The sequence below is a fragment of the Eumetopias jubatus genome, unplaced genomic scaffold, assembly GCF_037043125.1.
Source record: "Eumetopias jubatus isolate StellerSeaLion01/CBP00866 unplaced genomic scaffold, mEumJub1_p1.0 scaffold_5, whole genome shotgun sequence".
Lineage (NCBI taxonomy): Eukaryota > Metazoa > Chordata > Mammalia > Carnivora > Otariidae > Eumetopias > Eumetopias jubatus.
In genome coordinates, this window is record NW_028274811.1 from 51033317 (window position 1) to 51061147 (window position 27831).

At 43.4% G+C, this 27831-nt stretch overlaps 1 protein-coding gene across 1 annotated transcript; it reads right to left on the reverse strand.

Annotated features, from left to right (window-relative positions):
• Positions 1 to 269: 269 nt before the first annotated feature.
• Positions 270 to 27349, reverse strand: CD180 (CD180 molecule). Its single transcript, XM_028123878.2, has 3 exons — positions 27133 to 27349; positions 11807 to 11973; positions 270 to 7869 (listed from the first exon to the last, which is right to left on the reverse strand). The coding sequence occupies exons 1-3, from the start codon at positions 27220 to 27222 to the stop codon at positions 6141 to 6143; spliced, it is 1986 nt and encodes a 661-aa protein (XP_027979679.1). The 5' UTR covers positions 27223 to 27349; the 3' UTR covers positions 270 to 6140.
• Positions 27350 to 27831: the final 482 nt, after the last annotated feature.

A 27831-nucleotide genomic window follows, 5' to 3' on the forward strand; every position in this document is an offset into this window, starting at 1 on the left:
AGACTCCCTGCTGAGCAGGGAGCCCGATGTGGGACTCAATCCCGGGACTCCAGGATCATGACCTGAGCCGAAGGCAGTCGCTTAACCGACTGAGCCACCCAGGCGCCCTGAAGTATGCGTGTATTTTTAATGTATAAAAATAATTGTGTTGATATGTCATTTGGGGTTTGTTTGCTTGTTTCCCATCAAGCTCTCTACGTTGGTTCACAAACTGGCCCCTGTACCTGAAGAGGGAGGAGAGACAGAAGGAAGAGGCAGACCAGTCCAGATTGGTAGGTGGCAGATTTAATAAGCAAGGAAACTTGCGTATGAGGCTTGTTTTGGGTGGCCACAGACAAGTAGATCTCTGCACCCATGTGCCTGAATCTTAAAAGTTTGTATAGAGGTCTTAACAGGGTTCAGTTACGTGTACCATCCAGATCAACAGAACGTGGCTCTCTCCAGACTGCTCCTTCAAACCAGCTCCCATTGTGGGAATGGTGGGTAGAGTGTACATTCCAGGAACAGGGGAGGGTGTGAGGAGCCTCTGATGGCGCAGGTCCAACTCATGGGTCAACCAGTAGTCGTGTCCTATCGATGACCTCCTCCAACACTGTATGTTTAAGATTCAAATACATTGCTAGAGCTATATCTAGCCCACTGCTTCTGACGACTGTACAATACCCATGGTGGGTGTCTTCCACATGTACCTACCCATTTTCCTAGTGATGAACACTCAAACTGCTTTGAACGTCCCCCTCCATAAATAATGCCGCACTAAATATTGTTGTGGAAATGTGAGATTTTCTTTGGAAATATACCCTCGCAGAATTTGTGGGTCACATATTTAACTTGACTAATTGTTGTCACAGGGTTCTTGAATGGCTTCACCCATCTACAGCCATAAGCCATGCACACAGTTCCTATAACCCCACATCCCACCGATGCTATTATTCAGCTCGTTCTTTTTTGCCAGACTAATAGATATAAACCTTTATCTCATTTTAAGTTGTATTTCTCTAATTCCTGGTCATACCAACAGGTTTCCAATGTTCCTTTCCCACCCAAGAATACAGAACATGATGATGTTCACATCATCTAATTTATTAAGTCATTCTTCTATTATTGAATATTTAGGTTGTTTCCAAAGATAAGAGAAAGCAAAAAAGGGAGACCCAAGCTGTTGAGGAAACCCATGAATGAACATGCAGGGAGAAGGAGGAGATGGATGGATACTCTGGTGGCCACCTGTCCTCTGCTTATCTTTGTGGGATCTAATACCTTGTCTTGAACAGTCACATGCTTAGAGAATATCTCAATTTGGGGGGGATGAGAGTTCAATGAAGTTCACTGTTTAATTTTTCATGAACAATAATGACTTTTTAAAAATAATCTGTAGATTAGTTCTTTCCTTCCTCAAGACCAGCATTATTCAACAACTGATTTCATACTGTAAGTAGACGGGTTGGAATGGGAGTGCAAGTGGAGGGTGGGTCGGGGAGCGAGGGAGCTACGCAGCAGAGTCTTGTGGCCCAGCAGTTGTAGCAAGAGACCAATAGGCTTCACGCCCCAGGATGTCTCACCCTTGGATTTGAAGGCTCCTTAGCCCCTTATTCCCATTTTGTTACAAAAATTTCTTTTTAGAGAATATGGAGCAGTTCTTCAACTCATTTGACTCATGGAGCTTAACATACAACTCCACTATTGGTTGATAAAATTAAAATTAGGGAAGGATATTTCACATGAAATCATTTGGCTTAGAGTCTGGAGCCAAACCCAGTCTAAACACAATTCCAACCTCTAGGGGTAGGGCAGAGAAATCTGTTTGGTAATGAATCCCCCAGATGATTCTGGTGATAAATCAGTCTCTGGGAGCCATACCTGGCTGGCCCATTCTTTTGCAGCCTTCAAGCTAACCCCACCTTCCGCTATTAAACGTTCTAACTCTTCACATTCCACGCGATTGATTCTAGTTAAACACCCAGGATCCCCAGTTGTGACTTGCTTAGAACTAATCACACTCTTTCTTGCTCTAACCCAAGTTAACTTTTTCTTTAGCAGTCAAGGGAGAAAACCATGTCAGCTGCCCCTCTTGCATCTTATACAAAACCATTTAAAAGCCGTTCATCTCATACTTTCATAGACTTCAAAATTGCAAATGATACTTATTGGGGAATTGGAAGAGTAGGACTAAGATGGCAGTTTCCTGTCTGGAAATTTTCCAGATAATGCCTCTGTTTGGGTCTGTGCTGTGTTCGTTTAGCAATGATGGCTGTGGCTCCGGGGAAAGGGATAATTAGCCACCAGATTGTGGGAGTTGCAGCTCATGCATAGAGAGTCCTCTGTGATGGAGGCCAGTCAGCTTTTATGGACTTCACTGCTGTTTGCTTCAGTACGCTTTGAAATGCAGGGTCAGCTCACTGAGCTACAACATGCAATAATAACACATTTTTATAGGAGTAGCTTGTCAGAGCGGTAACAACATGCGATACATAAAACCAATAAACACACCATGTCTCCAGATTCTATCCTAGTAACCAGGATAAAACAATAAAATTGACAGCAGCTATCAAAAAAGCTCCCTTTCTGACTTTGCAGGGTGAATTTACTGTTGCTTAAAACAGAGGAGCTGTTACAAAGCCTTGGATCAGTGTGTCCTTACGGAATAGCAAGTTGCATGCCACAGAAGGGGCGCGCGCCTGAGAAGTGAAAGCAAGACAGGCAAATACATTTGGCTGGGCCTTAGGACCCCACCGACTCGCACGTGATGCAATCCACATCCTGGACATCCTGAACAGAATACTTGCATTTTTGTTCTCACACGTGAACTGCTGTGGGGCACAGTGTGGCTCTGGAGTGGTAAGTCAGCAGTTAGCATTTCCTATCCGCAGCTTAAGTCCTGAAGTCAGGGAAGAGCCTGAATTTGCTGGAATGCACAGGGAATTCAGTGGCTTGGCTCTGTCTTGGACGGGATTCATAGAGTGTGAACTTCCATAAGCTGAGGTGTAGAAGACGGGAGGAAGGAAAGCCTGAAACCAGCAAAGAAGGAGGGAAGCACAGAGAGGGAAGGAGAAAAGGAAAGAAGGGAGGAGACCACAAAGGAAGAAAAAGGAAAGAGAAAGAAGGGAGGGAGGGGGGAAACAGTGAGCATGGTTTTTGCATCTTCAGGGTCACTACCAGGAACATCTCTCAAGAGTTTCCGAAGCTGATCATCTAATTTGGTACAAGCAAATGAACACAATCAATGAAACAAATTAACCGTGTGTCCTGCTCCCCTGCCCCCCTGACTTCTCAGAGGTGAGTGGCTCTGGCACAAGAGTGGGGTGCATGGGGTGCTGTAGTCGGCTGGGGTGCTCGCTCTTGACTTGGGAGGGTTGGCTGCCTGAACTTTTAAACTAGCATTGCCTCCAGGTCCCCAGAACGAGGGGACTTTCCCATGGCAGCAGGTAGGGAGCTGCCTGGAAGACCGTCCCCCGACACACACACTCTGCACACCGACGGAGCCTGGCCAAGGCAGCCGTGCCCACTTGTGTGCCAGGTCCCTCCTGAGCCCAGGACTCAGTGAGAAAAGGCCTCGGTCGCTGCCAGACTCAAGGCCAATACCAACCCAGCAGTGGCTTGAACTGGCCTTCTCAGAATGGTGCCCCACCATTGTAGGCCCTGGGAAGGAAGAAAGGGAGATGATGGGTGAAGCCCAATCTCCTCATATTTGTAGCCCTTACTTTCTCCTTCCACACACATGTTTAAATGATTGCATCTCCAATGCTCCCTCAGGAAAGCTGAGGAAAACTTCCTTTTCAGGCACCTGTTTTCCCAAGCACTGATATCCAAGGTAATTAAAGCAGCTAATTGTGTGATGTGTCATTTCATTAGCAGAGTGGTGCTCAGCTTGCCCTCGCTCATCAGGTCCGGGCCACCTAGAGCTCAGGGGGATATGGTACCCACTCATCTCTGCCACCTCTCTTGGCTTTGAAGGAAGGATGCCTTTGAGCCCAGGAGCTGGAAGTTACCAACACCTTGGACAACAAGGTGTAAGTTCTTGGACACTTTGACCTGCTGCCAGACAGTGAGGGGAAAGAGATAGATGCTTCTGAGTAAAACTGAGACCACATGCCTGCTAATAGGCCCTGGGTGAACAGTGGCCTGGGAGTTAGCTGAGAATCCCTACTTCTTAGCATTCCTCAAGGTGGGAACAGGGTGAGGCCAGTGAGACACCCACCCTGGGTGCTAAATTTAAGGGGGCACCAAAGAACTCAGTAATGAAGGTAATATTTTAATGCAACATTAAATAAAAAAAAAACTGATGCAAATTATCAACCATGAACAAAATATCAAAATTTTAAGTAAAGGCAGCATCAGTATTACTGATTTTTCCTTTTGCCTCAGGCTCTTTAATATGGTTCAGCATGGGACTGTTATTATGGATCCTGTTTTTAAGAATGTTGATATTTTATTTACCATGTATTTCTTTCGTGAAAGTTTTTACAATACTGCATTAAAAAAGTTTTTTAAAATACTGCATTAAAAATGAGTTTTTTGTTTCCCCCTTAAATTTTGCACCCAAGGCAAGTGCCTCTCTCACTTTACCTTAGCCCCCACCTTGTGCTCTTAACCAAGAACTTCTGAGAAAACTTGGCTTCCCATCTAGGACCACACAAAAAAAATCCCCCTAAGGCTAGCGGAGCGTTTGCAGTAGAGGTTTGTGGCATTTCTTCACTATTTCCTGTCTTTCTTGCTGTGCTTGGGGATACAGAGGTAAAGGGAGGCTGCTCCCCACGTTTCCACTCTGTTAATATGTCCCATTCTTATGCCCTCATCTGAAGGGCTAACCAATTCTGATTGGATATGAAAGTTAATTTGATTTTGATAGCCTATCAGATTTTCATAACTCTAAGTTACCACCTCTAGCCTAAAATTCATTATGGAACTTAAGGCCATATATATGCAACACCTGAGGACAAGAGGTTCCAATCTTATCTGCCGTCGAGACTGCAGAAGATCAAGCCCTACATGAGTGTGACCCTTTGTGCCTTGTAAGGCCTAAGTCATAACACTTTCCCCCTTCCCTGGCCTTTCCATCTCTCTACATTCAATGGTCTCGTCCTCTCTTTTCCACTGGTATAACCATTGCTGACACCCCCAGCCTCACCGGAAACTCAGTAAGCCAGCTTATTGTGTTCTGGACAGCTAGCGTACAAGCAATGTTTTCTTCCACTGGTTTTCAACAGAAATGTGCTGTCTCAATTGTTGTCCCAGGTGAACAGACTTTTGAGAGCTGGCCTGGGAACCAAACCACCATTTATTTCATAGTTTCTGCGGGAGAGAAGCTTCTAAGGACCAGGCATCCAAATGAGAAGAGCATTTGGACCACGGCCCGTGCATAAGGTAGGATTTGTAATGTAAGAGCAAACACCCCAGATAGGTAGAAGGTGCTTCCATGATTCTGAAGAGAGGGGGGCCAATGTAGCTAAACTCCTAGACCTTGGGGGATGGGGGCTGGTGGGTGCCTTTTTTTTTTTTTTTTGGTAGCTATTTGCGCCCTAGCGGCTTTGTAGAGGCCTTAGGAACCTAAGGATTAAGGAGATTAGTGAAGTCAATTTGATGTCAAGATTCATTTCTCGGCCTCTTCTTTTAAATTCACCGTGTATCCCCTTTTTCATTTAAAATAAGCTTTGAGACTTTATCCTCAACACGTTTTTCAAATGACTGCCTTACTGAGGACTCAGAGCCAAGCACGATGTCCAAGCTGTGGGAGACAGAGTTTGGGCTGGGGCTGTCAGCACTGCTTAGTGGGAAGAGTTGATCATCTTTTAGGGTCAGGGTAGGAGCTGCTTTGAGGGGTGCCCACAAGTGGAAGGGAGATGGCCTCCTAGTGCATTCTTCTCCTGGCCTTTCCCTGCCATGGGTCCTCCAACCACCTTCCATGTGAAGGAATGGCTCTGGGTCTCTCACAGCTGTGGTTGGGCGCCCCCAGCCCTAGTCAGTTTAAGTTCCAGGAAGGTTCATTAGCTCTTGGACTCAGAAAAGCACAATGAATCCCTGCCCAGCTGCAGGAACCAGTCCGAAAAGTCTGACAGACCGAAAAGGAACAGACAACAGTTCCTTTACTTGGGGCATTCTCACTGAACACATTGACTTGCCATCTCTAGAAACCTTCAGCATTAAATGTGTTGGTATTTCCATCTCAGAAGGAATTTAACTGAAAAAATGAGCAGAATGGCAACCAAGAATAAAAATACTACAAGAAAGAAAATGCCCGTGGCCGTAATCCCACAAGACAGTTTGACATCAGACAGCTTAACTCCTCTTAAAGATGGGGGGTTTGCACACTTGGTGTCCTCTGAGCCCTCAAATTTCTGCAGGTTTTCTTTGTACCATGTTACAAAATGAATATTTGAACAAGTGCAGTCCAGGGGATTGTGACTTAAATTAATGGTGCTCTGCTGGGACAAGGTGGGGAGGAGATGAGATGGGATGATGTGGATGTTATTGGCGGCCATATTGAGGTAGATTCCCTGAAGATGACTAAGAGCATCAATGCTATTGCCCGTCAGGCTGTTGTAGCTTAAGTCAACATGACTCAATTTCCTAAGGCTCTGGAATGCTTGCTTGTCTATGAAGAGGAGGTCACAGGAGGATAAAATAAGAATCTCCAAGCTGCTCAAGGTCTGAAGTAGGTTGGTCTTTGAGATACTCCTATCCTGAAAGTGATTCCCCTGTAAATTTAGATGGCGGAGATCCACCAGGCCTGTTAGAAAGTGCTGATTGCTGGTATCCAGGAGACAGTGAGAAAGATTCAGAACCTGTAGGAGATGGAGGTTTTGGAAAGGACTTTGTGGACCCTTAATGTACAAGTGGGTAAATGCCAAATCTAGACCTTCTAGCCGAGGACATTCTTTGAACGCCTGACTCCGGAGACCGAGAGGCTCATTGTAGCTCAGGTTTAGGTACTGTAAGAGGGCCAGGTTTTTGAGCTGAAGATTGCAGCAGTCAGAAGCCTCTATATCACTGTGGCTTAAATCAAGTTTCTGAAGATTTTCTAGTTTTTCCAAACACCCAGCACCGAGGTCAAGTTTCCTTATGTTGCCTTTGACAGAGAGGTCTGTAAGGGATGGAAAACTGGCAGCATTGATTTGACACAATTGGTCAAAACTATTTACATTGAGAACTAATTTCTTGAGAGCCTTCATCCCCTCAATCCCAGAGGGTAACTCATTTAAGTGATTTGCCGTCAGATCCAATTCCTGGAGTTGAGTGAAGCACCGAAATGTGGCAGATGAGATATCAGAGATATAGTGCTTCTGTAGATTGATGCTTTCAACAGATATGTCACAAAGTCCATCAAACATGGCTGACGTAAGGTCTTGGTCATCAGTGTCTTCATATGACCCCAGCCAGAGAGACTGAGTAGTAGAGTTCTGTAGACCTTTTAATACAACAGACAAGTTAAGAGTCCCTCCAAATTTCAAACTTTGGAAGATGTTTGAATGGAAAGCTCCAGGCTCGATGCCTTTAATGTCATTGCCATTGAAATTAAGGCTTAGGTTGGTGGCCTGTTCCAGAACATGCATGTCTTCACTAGAGAGGTAGTGAATAGCATTATTCTGAAAATCCAGAACTTTCAGATTCCGGGTTGGGAAGTTTTCTGGGAACTTAATGGAGGAAATATGGTTGCTTCCTAGATGCAAGCTTTCCAAGTTTTCCAGATTGTGCATTGGGATAAACTCAAGATTGGATATTCCTGTTTGGATTAAGAAAAGATGCTTCAGCGACTTGGGCCCATTAAGAGATGTTTCTGCCATGAATATCAGGGGATTTCCAGTCAACACAATTGTGTTCAACTGATGATGGTTTTGAAAAGTGTCTTCATGTACCCAGTTGATCTGGCACCTTGAAAAGGTAATAACATTTAACAGTAATTAATTGGAAAAAAGAAAAACTATCACAGTGACCTACATTAACAAAGCCATCTTTTGTGTTTAGTAAAAACAGTATACATTGTTACTTGAAATAAAACACAAAAAACTTTCTTCAGTACCAACAGATGATCTGTTGAATTAATTGGCTAACCTCAATTCTGAAAACTCTAATTTAGAATTTTTTCCAGGTATCTTACCCCTTTGGATTGAACTCTCTGAGGTTTGTGTTTAGAATCTAAGGAACAGTTAGCGGTTTGAGTGTAGGCAAAATCCAACTATTTACTATTTTAAGTAATTTACAGCATGTTATATATAATGTATAATATATAACATATGATATATGATATATGTATCTCTGTCATTCTGGGCAAATCACAACTTATCTCAACCTCTTTTGTTGTAGCTATAAAGTATAGAAATGATGAGTACTTTGTGGAACAGCTGTTAGTCAAATGATACATATGAAAATGCTCCATAGAAATATGGAACACTAGAGTTTTCATCCTGGTATTGAATCATCTGAAAATACTGGATTATGCATGCACACACAGGTGCGAGCATGTACGCGCGCGCGCACGCACACACACACACACACACACACGCGCACACACAGAACTCCCCTGGAGATCAATAAGGGAATTCCTTAGAATTCTAATTCCCTTAGAAAAAGAAGTTGGAATCCCTAGGAGCAAGTGAGCCCTAGAGCTAGCTTTGTCATATCTGCCAATGTCTGCCAGTCCTTGGTGGCCTAGAGCCCGAGTTGTAATAAGCCACATGCACCATGGCAGGAGACAAAGGTTGGGGTCCAAGCAGAGTAAGAGGTCCTATTAAAAACCTGCCAACCGCCAAGACCCTCAAAAGGGATCCTTTCAGTGGATGACCTTAAAAAAAAAAAGTCATAGAGGATGACCTTGAGGATACGTGTTTTTCTTGGCCATAGCTCTGGATGGAACAACAACAATAATGAGAGAGGTCTCCTCTGAGAGTCTCTACCCATAAGCTTCTATTCATGAGGACCGTGGCCCGAGCTGACGTTCCCTCTGTGGACCACCCAAAAGAAGCCTCTGGAGAAAATTGAGTTTCAAGTGGCTCTGGAATGATAGTGACTTCAGGTAATTGGCAGAAGTAAACAGAAATTTCTTCGGGAGTAATGTACCTACTTAATTAACTTTTAATATGAAAAACCTTCAAATTTACATAAAAGTAAAGATCATAGTACAATAGACTTTCATTTATCACACAGTTGCAATAGTTCTCGAGATTTTGCCATATATACTTCTTTGCTTCTTCTGTTCCTACCTCTCCCTCCTGAATTATTTTAAATTGGATCCTAGATATCCTATACATATTTCATTATGCATCTCCAAAAAAATGTAGGCTTATTTTCTGTAGCCATTATACCATTGTCTAATTCCAGGAAAGTATTTTAAACAAAGATCTACATCAAGTTTCAAATGATAAATGAGCTCAAAGTAACATTTCACTGAACACATAAGGGAATTAAGTAGTCAAAGTCAGTTAAAAAAGTGTTCTACGGGGGGCCTGGGTGGTGCAGGCACTTAAGCATCAAACTCTTGGTTTCGGCTCAGGTTGCGATCTCAGGTTCATGGCATGGAGTCCTGTGTCGGGCTCTGCGCTCAGTGTGAGTCTGCTTGAGGTTCTCTCTCCCTCTCTCTCTGCCCCTCCTGCTCATGCTTTCTCTCTTAAGCAAATATATAAATCCTTTTAAAAAATGTTCTACAGAATCAGGTTAAAACAAACAGCAGATACTAGAATTATGAGGTATATCTGATAATATATATATGATTTATAAAGAATATGTGAGATACCTGATATATGTTATCAGAATATATAATAAATATATTTCTATCAAACATGTGTTTGATATGTTTAAAGGAAACAGTGTGAACCAATAATATGATGAAGGAAAAATTTATTAAAACTGATGTGATATATTTGTAAAATGAAGTCACTGAAATTTACTGAAATAGGAAGTTAATGAAATTGAAAGACCAAGGACAGTTTATACAAGAGATTAGACACAGCTGAAGAGGATACTAATGGACTAAAAGTAGATGTGAAAATATTACTTAGAATATAGTCCAAACCACCAAAGAGGCAGAAAACAAAAAGGGCATATTGACATATACAGAGGATGGATGAGAAGCTGCAATATGAATCAGAGAATCAGAGGAGATGAAAGAGTGAATGGAAGCAAACCAAGTTGCAAACAAATAATGGCCGGAATATTTTAGAATTGATGAAAGTCACCGTTTGCAGATTCAAGGAGCCCAACGATGTACACAGTGCAGCACAGTGATATTACAGAGTGCCCAAGACAAAGAGAAACTACTGGAAACACCCAGAGAGGAAAGATTACGTGTGTGTGTGCAGTGATTACATAGACAGGTGACTGTCTTAACAGTGACAAGGGGAGAATGGAACGGCAGCATCAATGGGCCGAGAAAAACACCTACCAACTCAGAATCATGCGGGAAATACATTTTTGGAAAAACAAAACAAAAACCAAGGGAGTTTACTGCTAACAGACTTTCACGAAAGAAATTGTCAGATATCTACTTCAGGAAAAAAGGAAAATCGTTCCAAGAGAAAGTCTGAAAAGCAAGATGAAGAATGAGCAAAGAAAACAGAAAACATGTTGGTAAAGCTAAAGAAACAGTAGCTGCTAAAGTAATAAAAATAGTGTCTGACTGGTGGCCAGGTAAGAGGCAGGGGCTCGGGGAGCTAAGGAGAGGGAGTTTAGAAAGTACGAGGTCATATTTGTATCACCGTTTGAAAATAACAGAAGAGGAAACCTAGGGTCCTCTAGCTGGAAAAGCTCTCCCGGCCCCAGGCAGTCGTTAGAAATGTGGTCAAACTCATTCCATCTAAAAATGAGAAATGGTAAAGTAGAGAGAAAGTAAATGTCTCAAGGGCACAATGGGTAGGTAGTAGACTTACCTCTGTCCCTGTCTGAAAGGGCAAGGCTTTGTCTCAGTGAAGTGTGGGCAGGCAGCCTGTGGAATCTTGGCTGTGGAGGTGGCCTGGGGTACCCTGGGGGCCTCTGGACTGGGACTCAGGAGAGCAGAGTCCCAGTTCCCTTACTCTGTGACCCTAAGCAAACTCACAAAATCTCCTTGAGCCTCCATTTCCTCATTGAACATGAGTTGGACGGTGATATTCAGCATGCCTACCTCCCAGGGGTGGTTATAGAGTTGAAATAGTTGTAGGGATGTGAATGCTCTGCCACTCTGCAGAAGCTCAAGTTGAACCACCAAAGAAATAGAGCTGCTGCAAGGGAGGCAGACCCCATCCACATGCAAAGCCCTTTCCCGTCTTACACACACATGCACACACACACACGCACGCACACACACATGCACACACACACGCAGGCTGTATTTCCCTTCTGTTTTCTTCCCTTATTTTCTTGTGATACTTCTGCCCATTGGTTCACAAACACTGGTTCAGCCTTTGGAATCCTGATTCAGCTTCTAAAATGAAATAATGGAACTCTGTTCTCAATTTAGAGGAGGAAAAAGTGAGTAGCTTATGTGTTTCTCCTGTAAATTTTTCTTAAAATGTCCTCACCCAAGAATAAACTATGGCATCTGATTTAATACAAGATTTGTTTTCAGTTTTGTTTTTTTTTAATCAGTATTCCTTAGAACCTCTTAACACTGCTGATGCAATCTAGTTTGAAAATAATCCACTTTTCTCTCCACTGACTGGGTTTTTTAAATATTACATTTCACCTGCATAAAAACATTTCATGGGAAAGAGTAAACATGCAGGATAGACAGAGTGTCCCTGTGCTCCCAAAAGAAGATCCTGGAAACAATTTGAATGCAAGCTGTGTTATTACATAAGTAAAACATCAACTACAGACAAGGAACTCAGATACATACCTGGTTAAGTCCAAGAAGATAAGACTTACGAGTCTGCTGAAAGTTGTATTTTCAAGTGTAGGCAAGAAATTAAAGCCGAATTCCAAAAATTCTGTTGTATTTGGTAACGTATTGGGAACTTCTGTGAGACCTAAATTTTCACAGTTATATGTGTTGTTGGCTTCTTTCTGATGAGAGAAACAATGTAAATTCATGTCAGAGTTGGTAATTTGATCGACTAGCAAAATTACATATATTTTATCCTTTGAGCAGCAATCCCACTTCCAGCAATCTTTACCAAATATATACCTGCAAAGGCACAAAGTGACGCATGCAGAAGATTATTTACTTTAGCAATTTTTGCAATACCAAAAGATAGGCAATAACCAGATTATTCATCCATATAGGACTTGTTGAATGAAATACAGTACATTCGCAAGATGGAACTGTCTGCAAATGAAAACAGAATGAGTAAGATCTCCACATGCTGATATGGAGTGATATCCAGGTATACTGTAAGGTGTAAAAAGCCAGGTACAGAATGTACATGTATGGTATGTAGTACATGGTATATGGTATGTAGTATGTTGCATATTCTGTGCTACCTTTTCTGTAAAAAAAGGTTTGTGCCTTTCTTATATTTTCAAAAAGAAACCATGGAAAAAAGCCCAAAACTCATTGCCTTGAAGAGGAAGAAAGGAACCAGATGGAGGAGCAGGGAAGGAAAGAAGACTTCTCTGATCATACTTTGTTTCGTAGTTTTGATTTTGGATGCATGGAAATGTTTTATTTCAGTCTGAAAACAAACAACTCTGCATTTGCGTCACTAAAACAAGACAGTCCTACCTTACACACTTTCTAATGTGAGACAATATTAAGTACACAGTACTGCTTATGAGGTATTCGTCCCTCTTCCCATCCCGCTCTCCCCCCAGAGTTAAATTTGCATCCAAGACTTTACTTATAGTCTACAGATGGTATGACGGATTTAAGTGAAACAGCACCACAAGGTAGCAGTGAGCCAAATGCAGAAGGTGGGGCATTCTATAGAATTACCGACTCTGTTTTCTGGACTTGTGAATGGTGTTAGGGAAGTAGAGAGAGAGGGGCGTGGGACAAGAGGAGATTGCTCCTGTCAAAAGTGACCAAGAGATAAAAGTTCTTTAAGAGGTAAAACCAAATAACAATACAGTAGCCCCCTTGTTTTGATTCTAATTCAAATAAAGCATTAGGAAAAGACATTTTATGGACTATCAAGAAACTTTGAGGACAGGATATTAGAAGATGTTAAGGAATTATGAATTTTGTTAATTATAAGAGCAACGTTCTTACTCTCTTGAGAAGCCTCTTGAAGTATTTCTGGATAAAATGACTTGATGTTGAGGATTTCCTTTAAAACAGGGCAAAAAGGAGGGGAGGAGTGGTTAGGTGAAATCAGTAGGCAAAATACTGATGATTGTTGAATATAGATACATATTCACGGAGGTTCCTTGTAACTAACTACTTCTGTATCTGCTTAGAAATTTTCTTAATATTTAAGGAGGGCATGTGATGTGATGAGCACTGGGTGTTATATGCAACTAATGAATCATTGACCACCACATCAAAAAACTTTTTTTTCTTAATACAACGTTTAAACAAACTAGCAGTGTGGCACAGACCGTAGGTCGTGAGGCCTTGCAACTTTGAAGCATGACTCAGTTTTGGATCTCTGGAACCATAGGCTGCTGATACCAGACCCTAGCATTTGGGCGCAGCCATGCATGTAAGCTCAGAGGACTGCCTCATCCTGTGCCCCACGGGAGTCAAGTATTTAGAAGTCTGCTAATCACTACTTGTTAGATGCCCTGCCTCACAAATCTTGGACAAGCTAGGTAAAAATGGGAAGGGGTTGGCCATAATTTATCTGGATGATGCCTTAGGATGAAGGGGTGTGGGGTAGGATGAAGGTCTGATGGGGTATATATCGCACAAGGAGGCTCCTAGGAAAGAAAGAAATGATTTGCGGGAAGGTGCACCTGGGGGCCATCTCCCACATCATGTCAGACTGCATGTGATTTCATCCACCCTTTCAGACCTGCCTTTGCCCTCAGCACACAGTGGTCCTACCAGCGGCCCCGCTGAGACTGTCCTGGTCTGGGCAAGACCTGCCCCAGCAGACTCTAGTTCACAGCTGTCCTCAAACTGAGTTGCAGACAGTCCCGCTTAGCAGGAAACAGAAGACTGAGCACATTCTCCTTCACTGTGAAGCCTGGTGTTGTAGAGATGTCACCGTTTTAATTGCTTTCTGCTCGATTCTAACTTCTGCATAGTGGTGCTCATTTTTGTAGGGACATGGAGCATGCTCATCTACAGGAAATCACCAGTTTTCTTCTATATTGTGAAAATGTTATGAATGTCACTAATGAAAATGCTGTTATTTTTATTTCCTTGCAATTCATTCTTCGGACCCATTTTAGAGACCCAAACGCCTCTGGGCACTGCCACAGATCCACCTAATGCCCTTGAAATGCACACTTTGCAATTAAACTTAGATTTAGCCGACTGGTGGGGAAAACACATGTTGCTAGGCCCAGTAGCTGCTAAGGTTTGGAGTAGCTTTGAGAAGACATTTCTCTTTTCTGGTCTCCATTGGCATAACTGATGTCACATACACTTGGAGAAAGGGACCTTCCCTCGAGTCGTCTTGCTCTTTTCTGTTCCTTAGCAAAAGGCACCATGCTGGTGATTCCCTCCTTCTCCTGAATATATAAGTGCCCAAGACACTTAAATTAGTCCTCTTCTGTGCTTTACTAAGCACTTTACTGCATTAATGTAATTCAGAAAGTTGAGGATCCAGCAGGAGCTCTACTGAACCAGTGGCCTGAGGGAGCTTCTAGGAAATTCAAAGACAGATAAATGAAAACCTCAGTTTCAACCCAGTGAAAAACTGAGAACCAGTGGATAACACTACCACAGAGTATTGAGAAATCCACCATGAGCCTGTGTCATACATTAATCTCTAGTTAGGTATAAACTGCAATGAACTCTCTGCCCTTGATTCCTGGGAGAAAGAGGCAAATGACAAGAATTGCAGTTTATAAGAGAATTTAAAAATCAAGCACATTTAGGAGAATGTCCTAAGCTACACACACACACACACACACACACACACACACACACACACAGCCCCTCCCCTTTGACTTTCATATTTACACTCCTGTACAATCACAGCTACTATTATGGATGGTGATACAAAGCTCCCCGTGCTCTGGAATCACTCAAGCAGTATTAAATTGTTTGCAGTCTATTATGTTTTTTTTTTTAAAGACTTTATTTTTAAGTAATCTCTATACCCAGTGTGGGGCTCAAACTCACAACCCCGAGATCAAGAGTCACGTGCTCTACCAACGGAGCCAGCCAGGTGCCCCAGTTATTGTTTTTTTTTTTAAGGCAGGAGTACACACACACACACACACACACACACACAGAGGCTATTCTCATTCTCTTTTTTATTGATAGTAAATTGCAGACATCATGTCCCTTTACCCCTAAATTTCCTGAGAACAAGAATGTCTCTTCTGTAATCACAGTGCCGTTACCAAATTCAGAATATTGAACATTGATAGGGTATTATTGTCCAACATACAGTTCATATTCACATTTTGGCAATTGTCCTAATATTGTCCTTTATACTAATTTTGTTTTTCTAATCCAAGTTCACACACTGCATTTAGTTTTCATGGCTCTTTAGGCTCCTTTGGTCTGTGCCAATTCCTTAGCCTTTTGTTGACTCTCATGGCATTGAGATAGATGTATATTTTTTATTTTATTTTATTTATTTATTTTTAAAATTTTATTATGTTAGTCACCGTACAATACATCATTAGTTTTTGATGTAGTGTTCCACGATCCATTGTTTGCATATAACACCCAGTGCTCCATGCAGTACGTGCCCTCCTTAATACCCACCACCGGGCTAACCCATCCCCCCGCCCCCCTCCCCTCTAAAACCCTGTTTGTTTCCCGGAGTCCATAGTCTTTCATGGTTCCTCTCTCCCTCCGATTCCCCCCCTTCATTCTTCCCTTCCTTCTCCTAATGTCCTCCATGCTGTTCCTTATGTTCCACAAATAAGTGAAACCATATGATAACTGACTTTCTCTGCGTGACTTATTTCACATAGCATAATCTCCTCCAGTCCCATCCATGTTGATGTAAAAGTTGGGTATTCATCCTTTCTGATGGCTGAGTGATATTCCGTTGTATATATGGACCACATCTTCTTTATCCATTCGTCTGTTGAAGGGCATCTTGGCTCCTTCCACAGTTTGGCTATTGTGGACATCGCTGCTAGGAACATTGGGGTGCATATGGCCCTTGTTTTCACTACATCTGTGTCTTTGGGGTAAATACCTAGGAGTGCAATTGCTGGGTCATAGAGTAGCGCTATTTTTAACTTTTTGAGGAACCTCCACACTGTTTTCTGAAGTGGCTGTACCAACTTGCATTCCCACCAACAGTGTAAGATGGTTCCCCTTTCTCCACAACCTCTCCAACATTTATTGTTTCTTTCCCTGTCCATTTTTTGCCATTCTAACTGGCATAAGGTGGTATCTCAGTGTGGTTTTGATTTGAATTTCCCTGATGGCTAATGATGATGAACATTTTTTCATGTGTCTGTTAGCCATTTGTATGTCTTCTTCAGAGAAGTGCCTTTTCATATCTTCTGCCCATTTTTTGACTTGATTGTTTGTTTGTTTGTTTTTTGGGTGTTGAGTTTGAGAAGTTCTTTTTTTTTTTTAAGATTTTATTTGTTTATTTGAGAGAGAGAGAATGAGAGAGAGAGAGAGCACGAGAGGGAAGAGGGTCAGAGGGAGAAGCAGAGTCCCCGCCGAGCAGGGAGCCCGATGCGGAACTCGATCCCGGGACTCCAGGATCATGACCTGAGCCGAAGGCAGTCGCTTAACCAACTGAGCCACCCAGGCGCCCGAGAAGTTCTTTATAGATCTTGGATACCAGCCCTTTATCTGTAATGTCATTTGCAAATATCTTCTCCCATTCTGTGGGTTGCCTCTTTGTTTTGTTGACTGTTTCCTTTGTTGTGCAGAAGCTTTTAATCTTGATGAAGTCCCACAAGTTCATTTTTGCTTTTGTTTCACTAGCTTTTGGAGATGTATCTTGAAAGAAGTTGCTGTGGCCAATGTCAAAGAGGTTACTGCCTATGTTCTCCTCTAGGATTTTGATGGATTCCTGTCTCACATTGAGGTCTTTCATCCATTTTGAGTTTATCTTTGTGTATGGTGTTAGAGAATGGTCGAGTTTCATTCTTCTGCATGTGGCTGTCCAATTTTCCCAGCACCATTTATTGAAGAGACTGTCTTTTTTCCATTGCATGTTTTGTCCTGCTTTGTCAAAGATTATTTGAGTTGAGGGTCCATATCTGGGTTCTCTATTCTGTTCCATTGGCCTATATGTCTTATAGGCATATTGTGCCAGTACCATGCTGTCTTGGTGATCACAGCTTTGTAATATTGCTTGAAATCAGGCAACGTGATGCCCCCAGCTTTGTTTTTCTTTTTCAACATTTCCTTGGCAATTCGGCGTCTTTTCTGATTCCATACAAATTTTAGGATTGTTTGTTCCAGCACTTTGAAAAATGTCATTAGAATTTTGATTGGGATGGCATTGAAGATATAGATTGCTCTGGGTAGCATAGACATTTTAACAATGTTTATTCTTCCAATCCATGAGCATGGAATATTTTTCTTTTCTTTCTTTTTTTTTTAAGATTTTATTTATTTATTTGACAGAGAGAGACACAGTGAGAGAGGGAACATAAACAGGGGGAGTGGGAGAGGGAGAAGCAGGCTCCCGGCTGAGCAGGAAGCCCAATGAGGGGCTTGATCCCAGGACCCTGGGACCATGACCCAAGCTGAAGGCAGACGCTTAACGACTGAGCCACCCAGGCGCCCCAGCATGGAATATTTTTCCATCTTTTTGTGTCTTCTTCAATTTCTTTCATGAGTGTTCTGTAGTTCCTAGAGTATAGATCCTTTACCTCTTTGGTTAGGTTTATTCCGAGGTATCTTATGGTTTTTGATGCTATTGTAAATGGAATCGTTTCTCTAATTTCTCTTTCTACAGTTGCATTGTTAGTGTATAAGAAAGCAACTGATTTCTGTGCATTGATTTTGTATCCTGCCACATTACTGAATTGCTGTATGAGTTCTATTAATTTGGGGGTGGAATCTTTTGGGTTTTCCACATAAAGTGTCATGTCGTCTGCGAAAAGAGAGAGTTTGACTTCTTCTTAGCCAATCTGAATACCTTTTATTTCTTTTTGTTGTTTGATTGCTGTTGCCAGGACTTCTAGTACTATGTTGAACAATAGTGGTGAGAGTGGGCATCCTTAACGTGTTCCTGATCTTAAGGGAAAGGCTCTCAGCTTTTCCCTATTGAGGATGATATTCGCTATGGGTTTTTCATAGATGGATTTTATGAACTTGAGGAATGTTCCCTCTATCCCTATACTCTGGAGAGTTTTAATCAGGAAAGGATGTTGTATTTTGTCAAATGCTTTTTCTGCATCAATTGAGAGGACCATATAGTTCTTCTCCCTCCTCTTATTAATGTGTTCTATCACATTGATTGATTTGCGAATGTTGAACCACCCTTGCATCCCGGGGATAAATCCCACACTTGGTCGTGGTGGATGATCCTTTTGATGTATTGTTGGATCCTATTAGCTAGGATTTTGTTGAGGATTTTGGAATCCTTATTCAACAGGGATATTGGTCTGAAATTCTCCTTTTTGATGGGGTCTTTGCCTGGTTTGGGGATTAAGGTAATGCTGGCCTCATAGAATGAGTTTGGAAGTTTTCCTTCTGTTTCTATTTTTTGAAACAGCGTCAGGAGAATAGGTATTATTTCTTCGTTGAATGTGTGGTAGAATTCCCCAGGGAATCCATCAGGCCCTGGACTCTTGTTTTTTGGGAGGTTTTTAATCACTTCTTCAGTCTCGCTACTGGTTATTGGCCTATTCGGGTTGTCAATTTCTTCCTGTTTCAGTCTTGGCAGCTTATAAGGTTTCCAGGAAGGCATCCATTTCATCCAGATTGCTCAGTTTATTGGCGTATAGTTGTTGATAATTTCTAATAATTGTTTCTATTTCCTTGGTGTTAGTCGTGATCTCTCCCCTTTCACTCATAATTTTATTAATTTGCGTCCTTTCTCTTTTCTTTTGGGTAAGTCTGGCCAGTGACTTATCGATCTTATTAATTCTTTCAAAGAACCAACTTCTAGTTTTGTTGATCTGATCTACTGTGTTTCTGGTTTCTAATTCATTGATCTCTGCTCTAATTTTTATTATTTCTCTACTAATGCGTGTCTTAGAGGCATCGTGTGTTGCTTTTTCTCTAGTTCTTTAAGGTGTAGAGTTAGTTGGTGAATTCGGGATTTTTCTATTTTTTTGAGTGAGGCTTGGATGGCTATGTATTTCCCCCTTAGGACCACCTTTGCAGTATCCCATAGGTTTTGGACTGGTGTGTTTTCATTCTCATTGGTTTCCATGAATTGTTTAAGTTCTTCTTTGATTTCCTGGTTGACCCAAACATTCTTGAGCAGAGTGGTCTTTAGCTTCCAAGTGTTTGAATTTCTGCCAAATTTTTTCTTGTGATTGAGTTCCAGTTTTAAAGCATTGTGGTCTGAGAATATGCAGGAAATAATCTCAGTCTTTTGGTATTGGTTGAGACCTGACTTGTGACCCACTATGTGGTCTATTCTGGAGAAAGTTCCATGTGCACTCGAGAAGAATGAGTATTCTGTTGTTTTAGGGTGGAATGTTCTGTATATTATCTATGGGGCCCATCTGGTCTAGTGTATCATTCAAAGCTCCTGTTTCCGTGTTGATTTTCTGCTCAGATGATCTGTGAGGTCTCCTACAAGTAACGTATTGTTATCAGTATGACTCTTTATTTTGGTTAACAGTTGGCTTATGTAGATGGCTGCTCCCATGTTGGGGGCATAGATATTTACAATTGTTAGATCTTCTTGTTGGATAGACCCTTTAAGAATGATATAATGTCCTTCTGTGTCTCTAACTACAGTCTTTAGTTTAAAATCTAATTTGTCTGATATAAGAATTGCTACCCCAGCTTTCTTTTGAGGTCCGCTGGCATGGAAGATGGATCTCCATCCCTTCACTTTCAATCTGGATGTGCCTTTAGGTTCAAAATGAGTCTGTTGTAGACAGCATATGGATGGTCCTGTCTTTTTATCCAATCTGCAACCCTGTGCCGTTTTATGGGAGCATTTAGGCCATTCACGTTGAGAGTGATTATTGAAAGATATGAATTAATTGTCATCATGTTGCCTGTGAAGACGTTGTTTTTATAGACTGTCCCTGTAAATTTCTGTTGTATATCACTCTTGGGGTCTTTCTCCCTTTATAGAACCCTCCTTAATATTTCTTGCAGGGCTGGCTTAGTGGTCACATATTCTTTCAGTTTCTGCCGGTCTTGGAAGCTCTGCATCTCTCCATCCATTCTAAATGACAGCCTTGCCGGATAAAGTATTCTTGGCTGCATGTTCTTCTCGTTTAGTACGCTGAATATGTCTTGCCAGCCCTTTAAGGCTTGCTGGGTCTCTGCAGATAGGTCTGACGTTTTTCTGATGTTCCTCCCTCTGTACGTAAGGAATCTCTTCCCCCTAACTGCCCTTAGGATGGTTTCCTTGGTTTTAAGATTTGCAAGTTTTACTATTACATGCCAGGGTGTTGGCCTATTTTCCTTGATCTTGGGAGGGATCCTCTCTCCCTCTAGGACGCGAATGTTTGTTTCATTCCCCAGATTAGGGAAGTTCTCAGCTACGACTTGTTCAAATACATCTTCTAGTCCTCTCTCTCTCTCCACTCCCTCCGGGATTCCAATTATTCTGACATTGGAATGCTTCATGGATTCTAAGTTGTTTTTCCCTGGCCTCCTCTTTTCCCTTTTTATTCATTATATTGTCTTCCAGGTCACTTATTCGTTCTTCTGCCTCACTTACCCTAGCTGTTAGATTATCTAGATTGGATTGGATCTCATTGATAGCATTTTTAAGTTCTGCCAATTCAGCTTTCATTTCTGCCCTTAGAGACTCTATGTTGCCATTAATTGAATTCTCCATTCTAGCCATTGTCTTCACAGTTGCTAGCCTGAATTCCATCTCCCACGTCTTGGTTATATCTGAATCCATTTGTAAATCTGCAGCCTAAGTCATAATCTCTGAGTCTTTTCTATTTTGGGGGTTCCTCCTCCTAGTCATTCTGTTGACGGGTGGTTGAGGGAATGTAGAGAGTCCAAATTATTGACCAGAACCCAAGCAAGATATACCTGTTTTCTTGGGACCTTAGGGTTGCTGGCCTCTTGTTTTCCCAGCCTGTCTTCTGGGGGAGGGGCCTGCTGCACTGTTACTCAGGCAACCCTGTTTGGGTGGAGTAGCCCTGCCCCCCTGTGGTGGGGGATGGGCTCTGTGGGAATCAGTTTTTGGGGCTTTTGTTCTCTGGCGGCTTTCCGCGTCTCCCGCGATTCAGAGTAGAAGAGACCGTTTCCAATCCTCTGCCTCAGAGCAGAAAGACCGCAGTCTGTTCTTCAGTGAGCTCTCCAGGCCACACTGTCTCCGTTTCTGTCCATGCTGCTATAAACTGCAGCGGCCTGGGTTGTGCGCCCCTCCACAGCGCCCCCAGTCCTGCCTCTAGGTTGGAGCATGTCTCTGCCCTTTGAGGTTCTAAAACCACCAGCTGCTCCCAGTTCTACCGAGTGCAATCCCGCTCCGGGTTTCTGCCCCAGAGGCTGCCCTAAAGCTACCCGTCTGCGAGTCTGTGCTGGGTCCCCAGCACGAGTCTGTCGCTCACCGGCCGTGTAGGATCCCCATGGCCAGGCTCCCTCCCGCTGCCGTTTATCCTCCGATATCTGCCTGCGGAATCATTCGTACCTTGAAACCAACCACCCACAAAATTCTGTTTGTAGAGATCCAGATCTTCTTACATCTCAGGCTGGTTTCATGGGTGCTCAGAGTGGTCTGGTAGATACCCAGCTTAATTCCGGGGACCAGTTGAAATAGGGTCCCCTACTCCTCCGCCATCTTTTCTTCTCCTATTTTATTTCATTTTTTTACTGAACACAGCCTCATATCTTACAGAATGTCCCTCACTTGGGGGTCATATCTTTCCTCATGATTTGATGCAGGTTATACATTTTTGGCAGAAATCCTGCATGAATGAAGTTGTGTCTTGCTTACTGTGAGGATCCATCTCAAAACTTTGTGGGAGTGCGATTAGCAGAGCACAGGATTCCGGGACCACGGAACAGCAATGCAAGAGAGAAGGAAGGGACAGGCTGCAGAACGGGAACACCGTGTGGCCATTGCCCTTTTGCCCAGGGCAGGGCTGGCTGCCAGGGACACGTGCTCATCGCTTCTCCAGGCAGCCCCTGTGGTTCCTCTGAGTTCCACATGAGCACTTCCTATAAAACCAGCTCTCCTTCTCTAGCCCTCAGTGCCAGGTCACTGTCTGAAATGACCTTCTCTCTCCTAGCCTGGCTGGTTCCATGGCACACGGGTCCCTTTTTGCTGTGAACTCATGCAGCCATACAGGGCTGAGCAAGGCTGCGGGGCATTCACAGCAGCCGTCCCCGGCCTCCCCCCCCACCTTCCCAGTCAGGGAGCATTTACTCACGACCCCGTGTGCACTGGGACCGGCACCAACCACTTTGTCCCTAGCGTCCTGTTGGAGCTGTGCCTTTTCACCACAGCAGGACTTCCAAGTGCAACCTCTGTGTTTGCGATCCCTTTCCCTCCCAGCTATACATTTGCATTTTTTCAATCAAGATCTTATTTTGCTGCCTTCCACTGTATCTCTAACTTCCTGCTATCCCACTGCATTTTCTTTTATCGAAAGTGTTGAAATCATTTTCTAATTTTGAACCCTTTGAGTTTCACCGGGTGCCAATTCCCACCTCTCCAATGAATGTCTCGTCTGCATTTGGCACCCACAGCGGCTAGCTCCTCCCCTTGCATGAGGAGTCTGGGATGACAAACATTGACCCTCCTTCCATTTTTCATTCCTCTATCCAGAGACAGCAGTGTGATTGCATCAAATCCCAGAGTAATAATTGCTCCCCAACATAAAATATTCCCAGGAGGACCCAGTCTTAAAACTGACACCTCCAGGCAAAGGGCATCCCAATTATATGCCGTTCGTTTCCTCTTTGTCTTGAGTCAGACTGCTCGGGGGCAAATCCCAGCTCTCAACCACTAAACTGTGTTCTCTGAGCCTTCTTTTTCCTCAACTATAGATGGGGGATAACCTTGTTTGCAGGCCAGCTCTGAGGATCAATGAGATAATGTATGTTGAGCACTCACGAGACGAGAGTCATCTTTCTCCGAATCATCACAATATCATGTCATTGTTGACAACTCTGCAGAAGTCTTTGTATCTGTGAACTTGTGAACTTGGAGTTCTCTTAACAAGAAGTTCCACTAAGCACTGCCCACCCCTCCGCAGGACTAAAGGACTGCCTCCTACCACAGTTTGGAGGGGACGGGACAGCCAAGATGAGCCCATGTGAAATGAGGTGTTGTGTCTACACCCCAAAGTAATTATTCAAGAGTGCATCTAAAGGGCTACTAGAATTCAAATCACAGAACACTTACTCCAGTTAGACTTTGCACATTTGTCAGCCTCCAAATATGTGGTCATGGCTCTAATTTTGTTACTTATGATACACACACACACACACAGAGAACATGTAGAAAATAACAATGGAGGATTCCACATGGAGTGTTTATGGATGTTCATTACATTTTTAGAACTTGTCTGGGTTTGAAATATTTTTCAAATAAAAAGTTTACTAAAAAATTCATCTTGACTCCCACCTCACATCATATACAAAACAAACAATTCGAGGTGGGTTGTAGATGTAAATATGAAATCTGGCAGTAGAAATAAATCCAAAGTATATTTTCAGAAAACATAGGATATATCTTTATGGCCTTGGGGTAGGCAAAAATTTCTTAAACAGGACAGAGATGCACTGAAAATAAAGGAACAATAACAAATTAATCTACATGAAAATTAAGAACTTCTGTTCATCAGAAGGTATCATTAGGAGAGTGGAAAGGCAAGCCATGGGGTGGGAGAGGATATTTGCAATCTGACAGAGGACTTGTGTCCACAATACGTAAAGAACTCTTACAAATCAATTTTTAAAAGACTGATAACCCAAGGGAAAATGGGCAAAAGAGAAGCACTTCCCTCTCTCTCTCTTTCTCCCTCTCTCCCTCGCACACACACATAAGGATAGGCAAATGGCCAGTGAAGTTGAAAATGTACTCACTTTAATCATCAGGAAAATAAAAATTAAATCCCAGTAAATACCACTACTCATCCAGCAGCATGGTTAACATTCTTAAACAATAGTGAGGCTATTAGTGAGGATATAGAGAAATCAGAACTCATATACATTGCCAATGAGTATAAGTGGGTAGCAACCCTTTGGAAAACCATTTGGCAATATCTACTGAAATTAAATACATGTATACCCTATGACCAAATACATCACCACCTAATCAAGGTTTGCACATCTCTTTTCTAGAGACATAGATGTGAATGTCCAAAGCAGCAGCATCTATAATAGCCAAGAGATTGAAAACAAGGGAAATGGCCATTAACAGTAGAATGAATGAATAAATAGTGGTTCACTAATACAAGAGACTACCACAATACACAAAAAATATACAATACACGATAAACGAATGATTGCTTTATGTAGGCTCTTTGGTAAATGTCGTATATTTAATGCTGAACAAAAGAAACCAGACACAGAAGAGTACATACCATGTGGTCTCCTGTATATAAAATTCACAAAGAGACAAAAATCATTCTTTGGTCATGGGAGTTAGAATACTGGATGCCCCCGGGGGCTAGTGACTGCAAAGAGGCATGAAGGGCCTTCGGAGAATGTGCTGTTTCTGATCTGTGTGCCGGTCACATGCGTGTGATTCCCTTTGGTGAAAACTCACTGAACTGCCCACTTAGGGTTGGGGAGCCTTCTGTATGTATGTTTTACTTCAGTAAAAGGTTTATTAAACTCCAGACAAAGCAAAACAAAAGACTTATTTTCAGGATAGGGCTTGGTGAGCTAATGGGGCCCACAGGAGCCCATAGACAGTGTGTGGTTAAATCTGCTTAACCTGGAGGGCAGAACAAAAGAGGAAAGTAAGGTGAGCGAGAGGGCTGGGCAAATTGGGGTGATCTGCACTTGAAAAAAGGCCAAACACTTCAACCCAAAGCTTCCTCTCCTATCCTTCTCACTTTTATTGCACTTCCCAGCAGCACTTCTTACCTTGGGACCAAACTCTCACTCATCTTTGTATCCCCTAGCAACGTCCCAGGAGTCACAGAGAGTGATCGCTCAGGAAACAGTCTGCGAATCCTGTTACCAAAACTCATACACGATAGAGGATGTAAACGAAAGTATAGATCCAATGTTAATTGCATTGGTTCCAAAGCATTGAAAATTGGTCCTTTCGGAGGGAGAGTTGCAAGGAGGTTGTGGTATTGAAAGGTTTCAGCCTCGCCTGACTTTCCCAAAAGAAAGCTCTTGCTGCGGCATAGGGCCAGGCCCAGAGATCCCGGGGCCCTCAGCATCACTTCTGCCACCTGAGCGTCAGGGGGGCTGTGGAATAGGTAGCACAAGGCCTAGGATGCTCGCCCTGCTGCTTTCCCCTCTCCCCTGCCAAAGCCTGGGCCACCTGCAAAAAGGAACTGGCAACTCTGGAACCTAGTGTCCTCAATAGGAAGTGAGATGGTCTAGTATTTCCACGGGCTTTCCAGAGCCTCCCAGGACTCCCTTGTGGGCCTCTGGAGGGCTGCGTGGGCTTTGTAGCAATGCAGGGGTTTAAGAGTTGGACTGGTAGGCTTAAGAGGGGGGCGTATAAAAGAGCTTGCTTCCCAGTGAGCTGGAATTTAATTGTGGTACTATCCTACCTGAGGATGTTGTCAGATAGTGAATGGCATACCTCCCTGATCACTGAGGAGGTGGTGTCCGCACTCCGAGCCTCTTATCATGTCCCCTGCATGTCTGTGTGTAATTGACCTTCCAGCCTGAATGAGGGGGAGGTAGCCTTCTGGGGGTTTTAGATAAAACCTCTTCCTTGAACCCGTTCCTTTGTTTGCTGATTTGTGTTGCCCCCAAATTCATATGTCTTAACCTGAGTACCCCAGAATGTGACTTTATTTGGAAAGAGAGTCTTGAAAGAGGTAATTTAGTTAAAATGAAATCATTAGGATAGGCCCTAATACAGTATGACCGGTGTCCTTAGGAGAAGAATCGGGACACGGACACGTCAAAGGGAAGACAGTGTGAAGACACAGAGAGAACAAACCCATGAGAGCGGTCTCAGAAGAAACTAAGCCTGCCGACACCTTGATCTTAGACTTCTAGACTCCAGAATTGTGAAAAGTTTCTCAGTGGGAGGAACATTGGAACATTTTAGAAGTTTGCAAGAGACTGAGGCCCTTCTCCCTTCTCTCACCATCCTCTCCAAGAACGTCCCACAAGTTGGTAAATATTGTTATGGGCCAAAACAGAAGATGCAATCTGGCCCTATTCTCCAGTGTTACTCCTGTGGGTTAATAAAACAGATAGAGGGCTGTCCAGTGCGAGAAGAAAGCCAGACTCATTCAGAGTGATCTTTATATGCTCTAAAACCTGGCACACGCCATCTTCACTAATCTCCAGGAAACCAGAAAACTATTTGGGGTAGTGGCCTTATGCTAGGTTGTTGGGCAAAAAGCCCCTCCATGCTGGAAGCACATTTGGAGGGCTGTCCTTTGCCCTGAGACCCTGCTGGTGTCTTATGTCCCAATTAGGATCATTCTTTTTTTTAAAGATTTTATTTATTTGACAGAGAGACACAGCGAGAGAGGAAACACAAGCAGGGGGAGTGGGAGAGGGAGAAGCAGGCCTCACATGGAGCAGGGAGCCCGATGCGGGGCTCGATCCCAGGACCCTGGGATCATGACCTGAGCTGAAGGCAGACGCTTAATGACTGAGCCACCCAGGAGCCCCCAGTCAGGATTGTTTTTTAGGGAATTGTTTGCCGAGGAGGAAAACACTCACTTCTTCCAGTGAAGAATCTCCCAGATCATCCCCTGGCTGAGCCCATCCCCTGGGCTCCTTATTCACTCTAAAGAAAAACTTACACACTGTGTCACCCTTTTAAAGACAGTGGATATTGGGAGGCCAAGGCTCAGATAGGACTGCATGCTGAATCTCAAAATCTCCAGGCAGTTTAACCTGGTTAAGGACAAACAGTTCAGACTCACCTCAGTGCACATCCCATCCGAGGAGGTGATGGCTTTACAACTTGCAGAAAACATCACCGCCAACAGGAAGCAGCTGGTACGGAGAGCCATCACCGGAATGAGGCCACCCCAGCTTGCTGGGCTTATTCCGTGCCTGAAGTGGAGAAATGGAATCCAACTGTAATGGCCTCAGTAATTCGGCAGGCAGAGAGGTGCTCAGGAGGGTGACAGGGGAACAAGAAATGTTGATTGCTCAGTTTTTGCTAGGTCTGTGCCAAAAAAAAAAAAAAAAAGGGGGAAGTTGCTTTTGCATACCACCAATCCTTGCCAAAAATAGCTGAGAACCCAGCCCCAGAATGGCCCAGTGCATTTCCTGGCAAGCATGTATCAGTTGACCACCCCTCTGGGGTGGGTCACCCAGACTTACTGACTTAGGCCAGCTTCACGGGTTTGGCTAACTCCAACAGCTTCTGGTCCCTTTCCCCCAGAGAGGCTGTAGAGGCAGGAAGCTGTCCTCACAAAGGAAGCCGCTTCGCTAGTTGTCTAAGTGAGCCATGGGGAGAGGTGCCGCGGCATGCCGTGGGGGCAGACGGAAGGCCCATCAGGTTCTGTGGCGGGGCCTGCTGGAGGTGCGAACTGGAGTAGGAGGGAACAGGCCCCTCCACGGCTGCCCAGGCTGCCTGGCTCCCCCTGCCTCTGCTCTTAGTACGGGAGGACAAC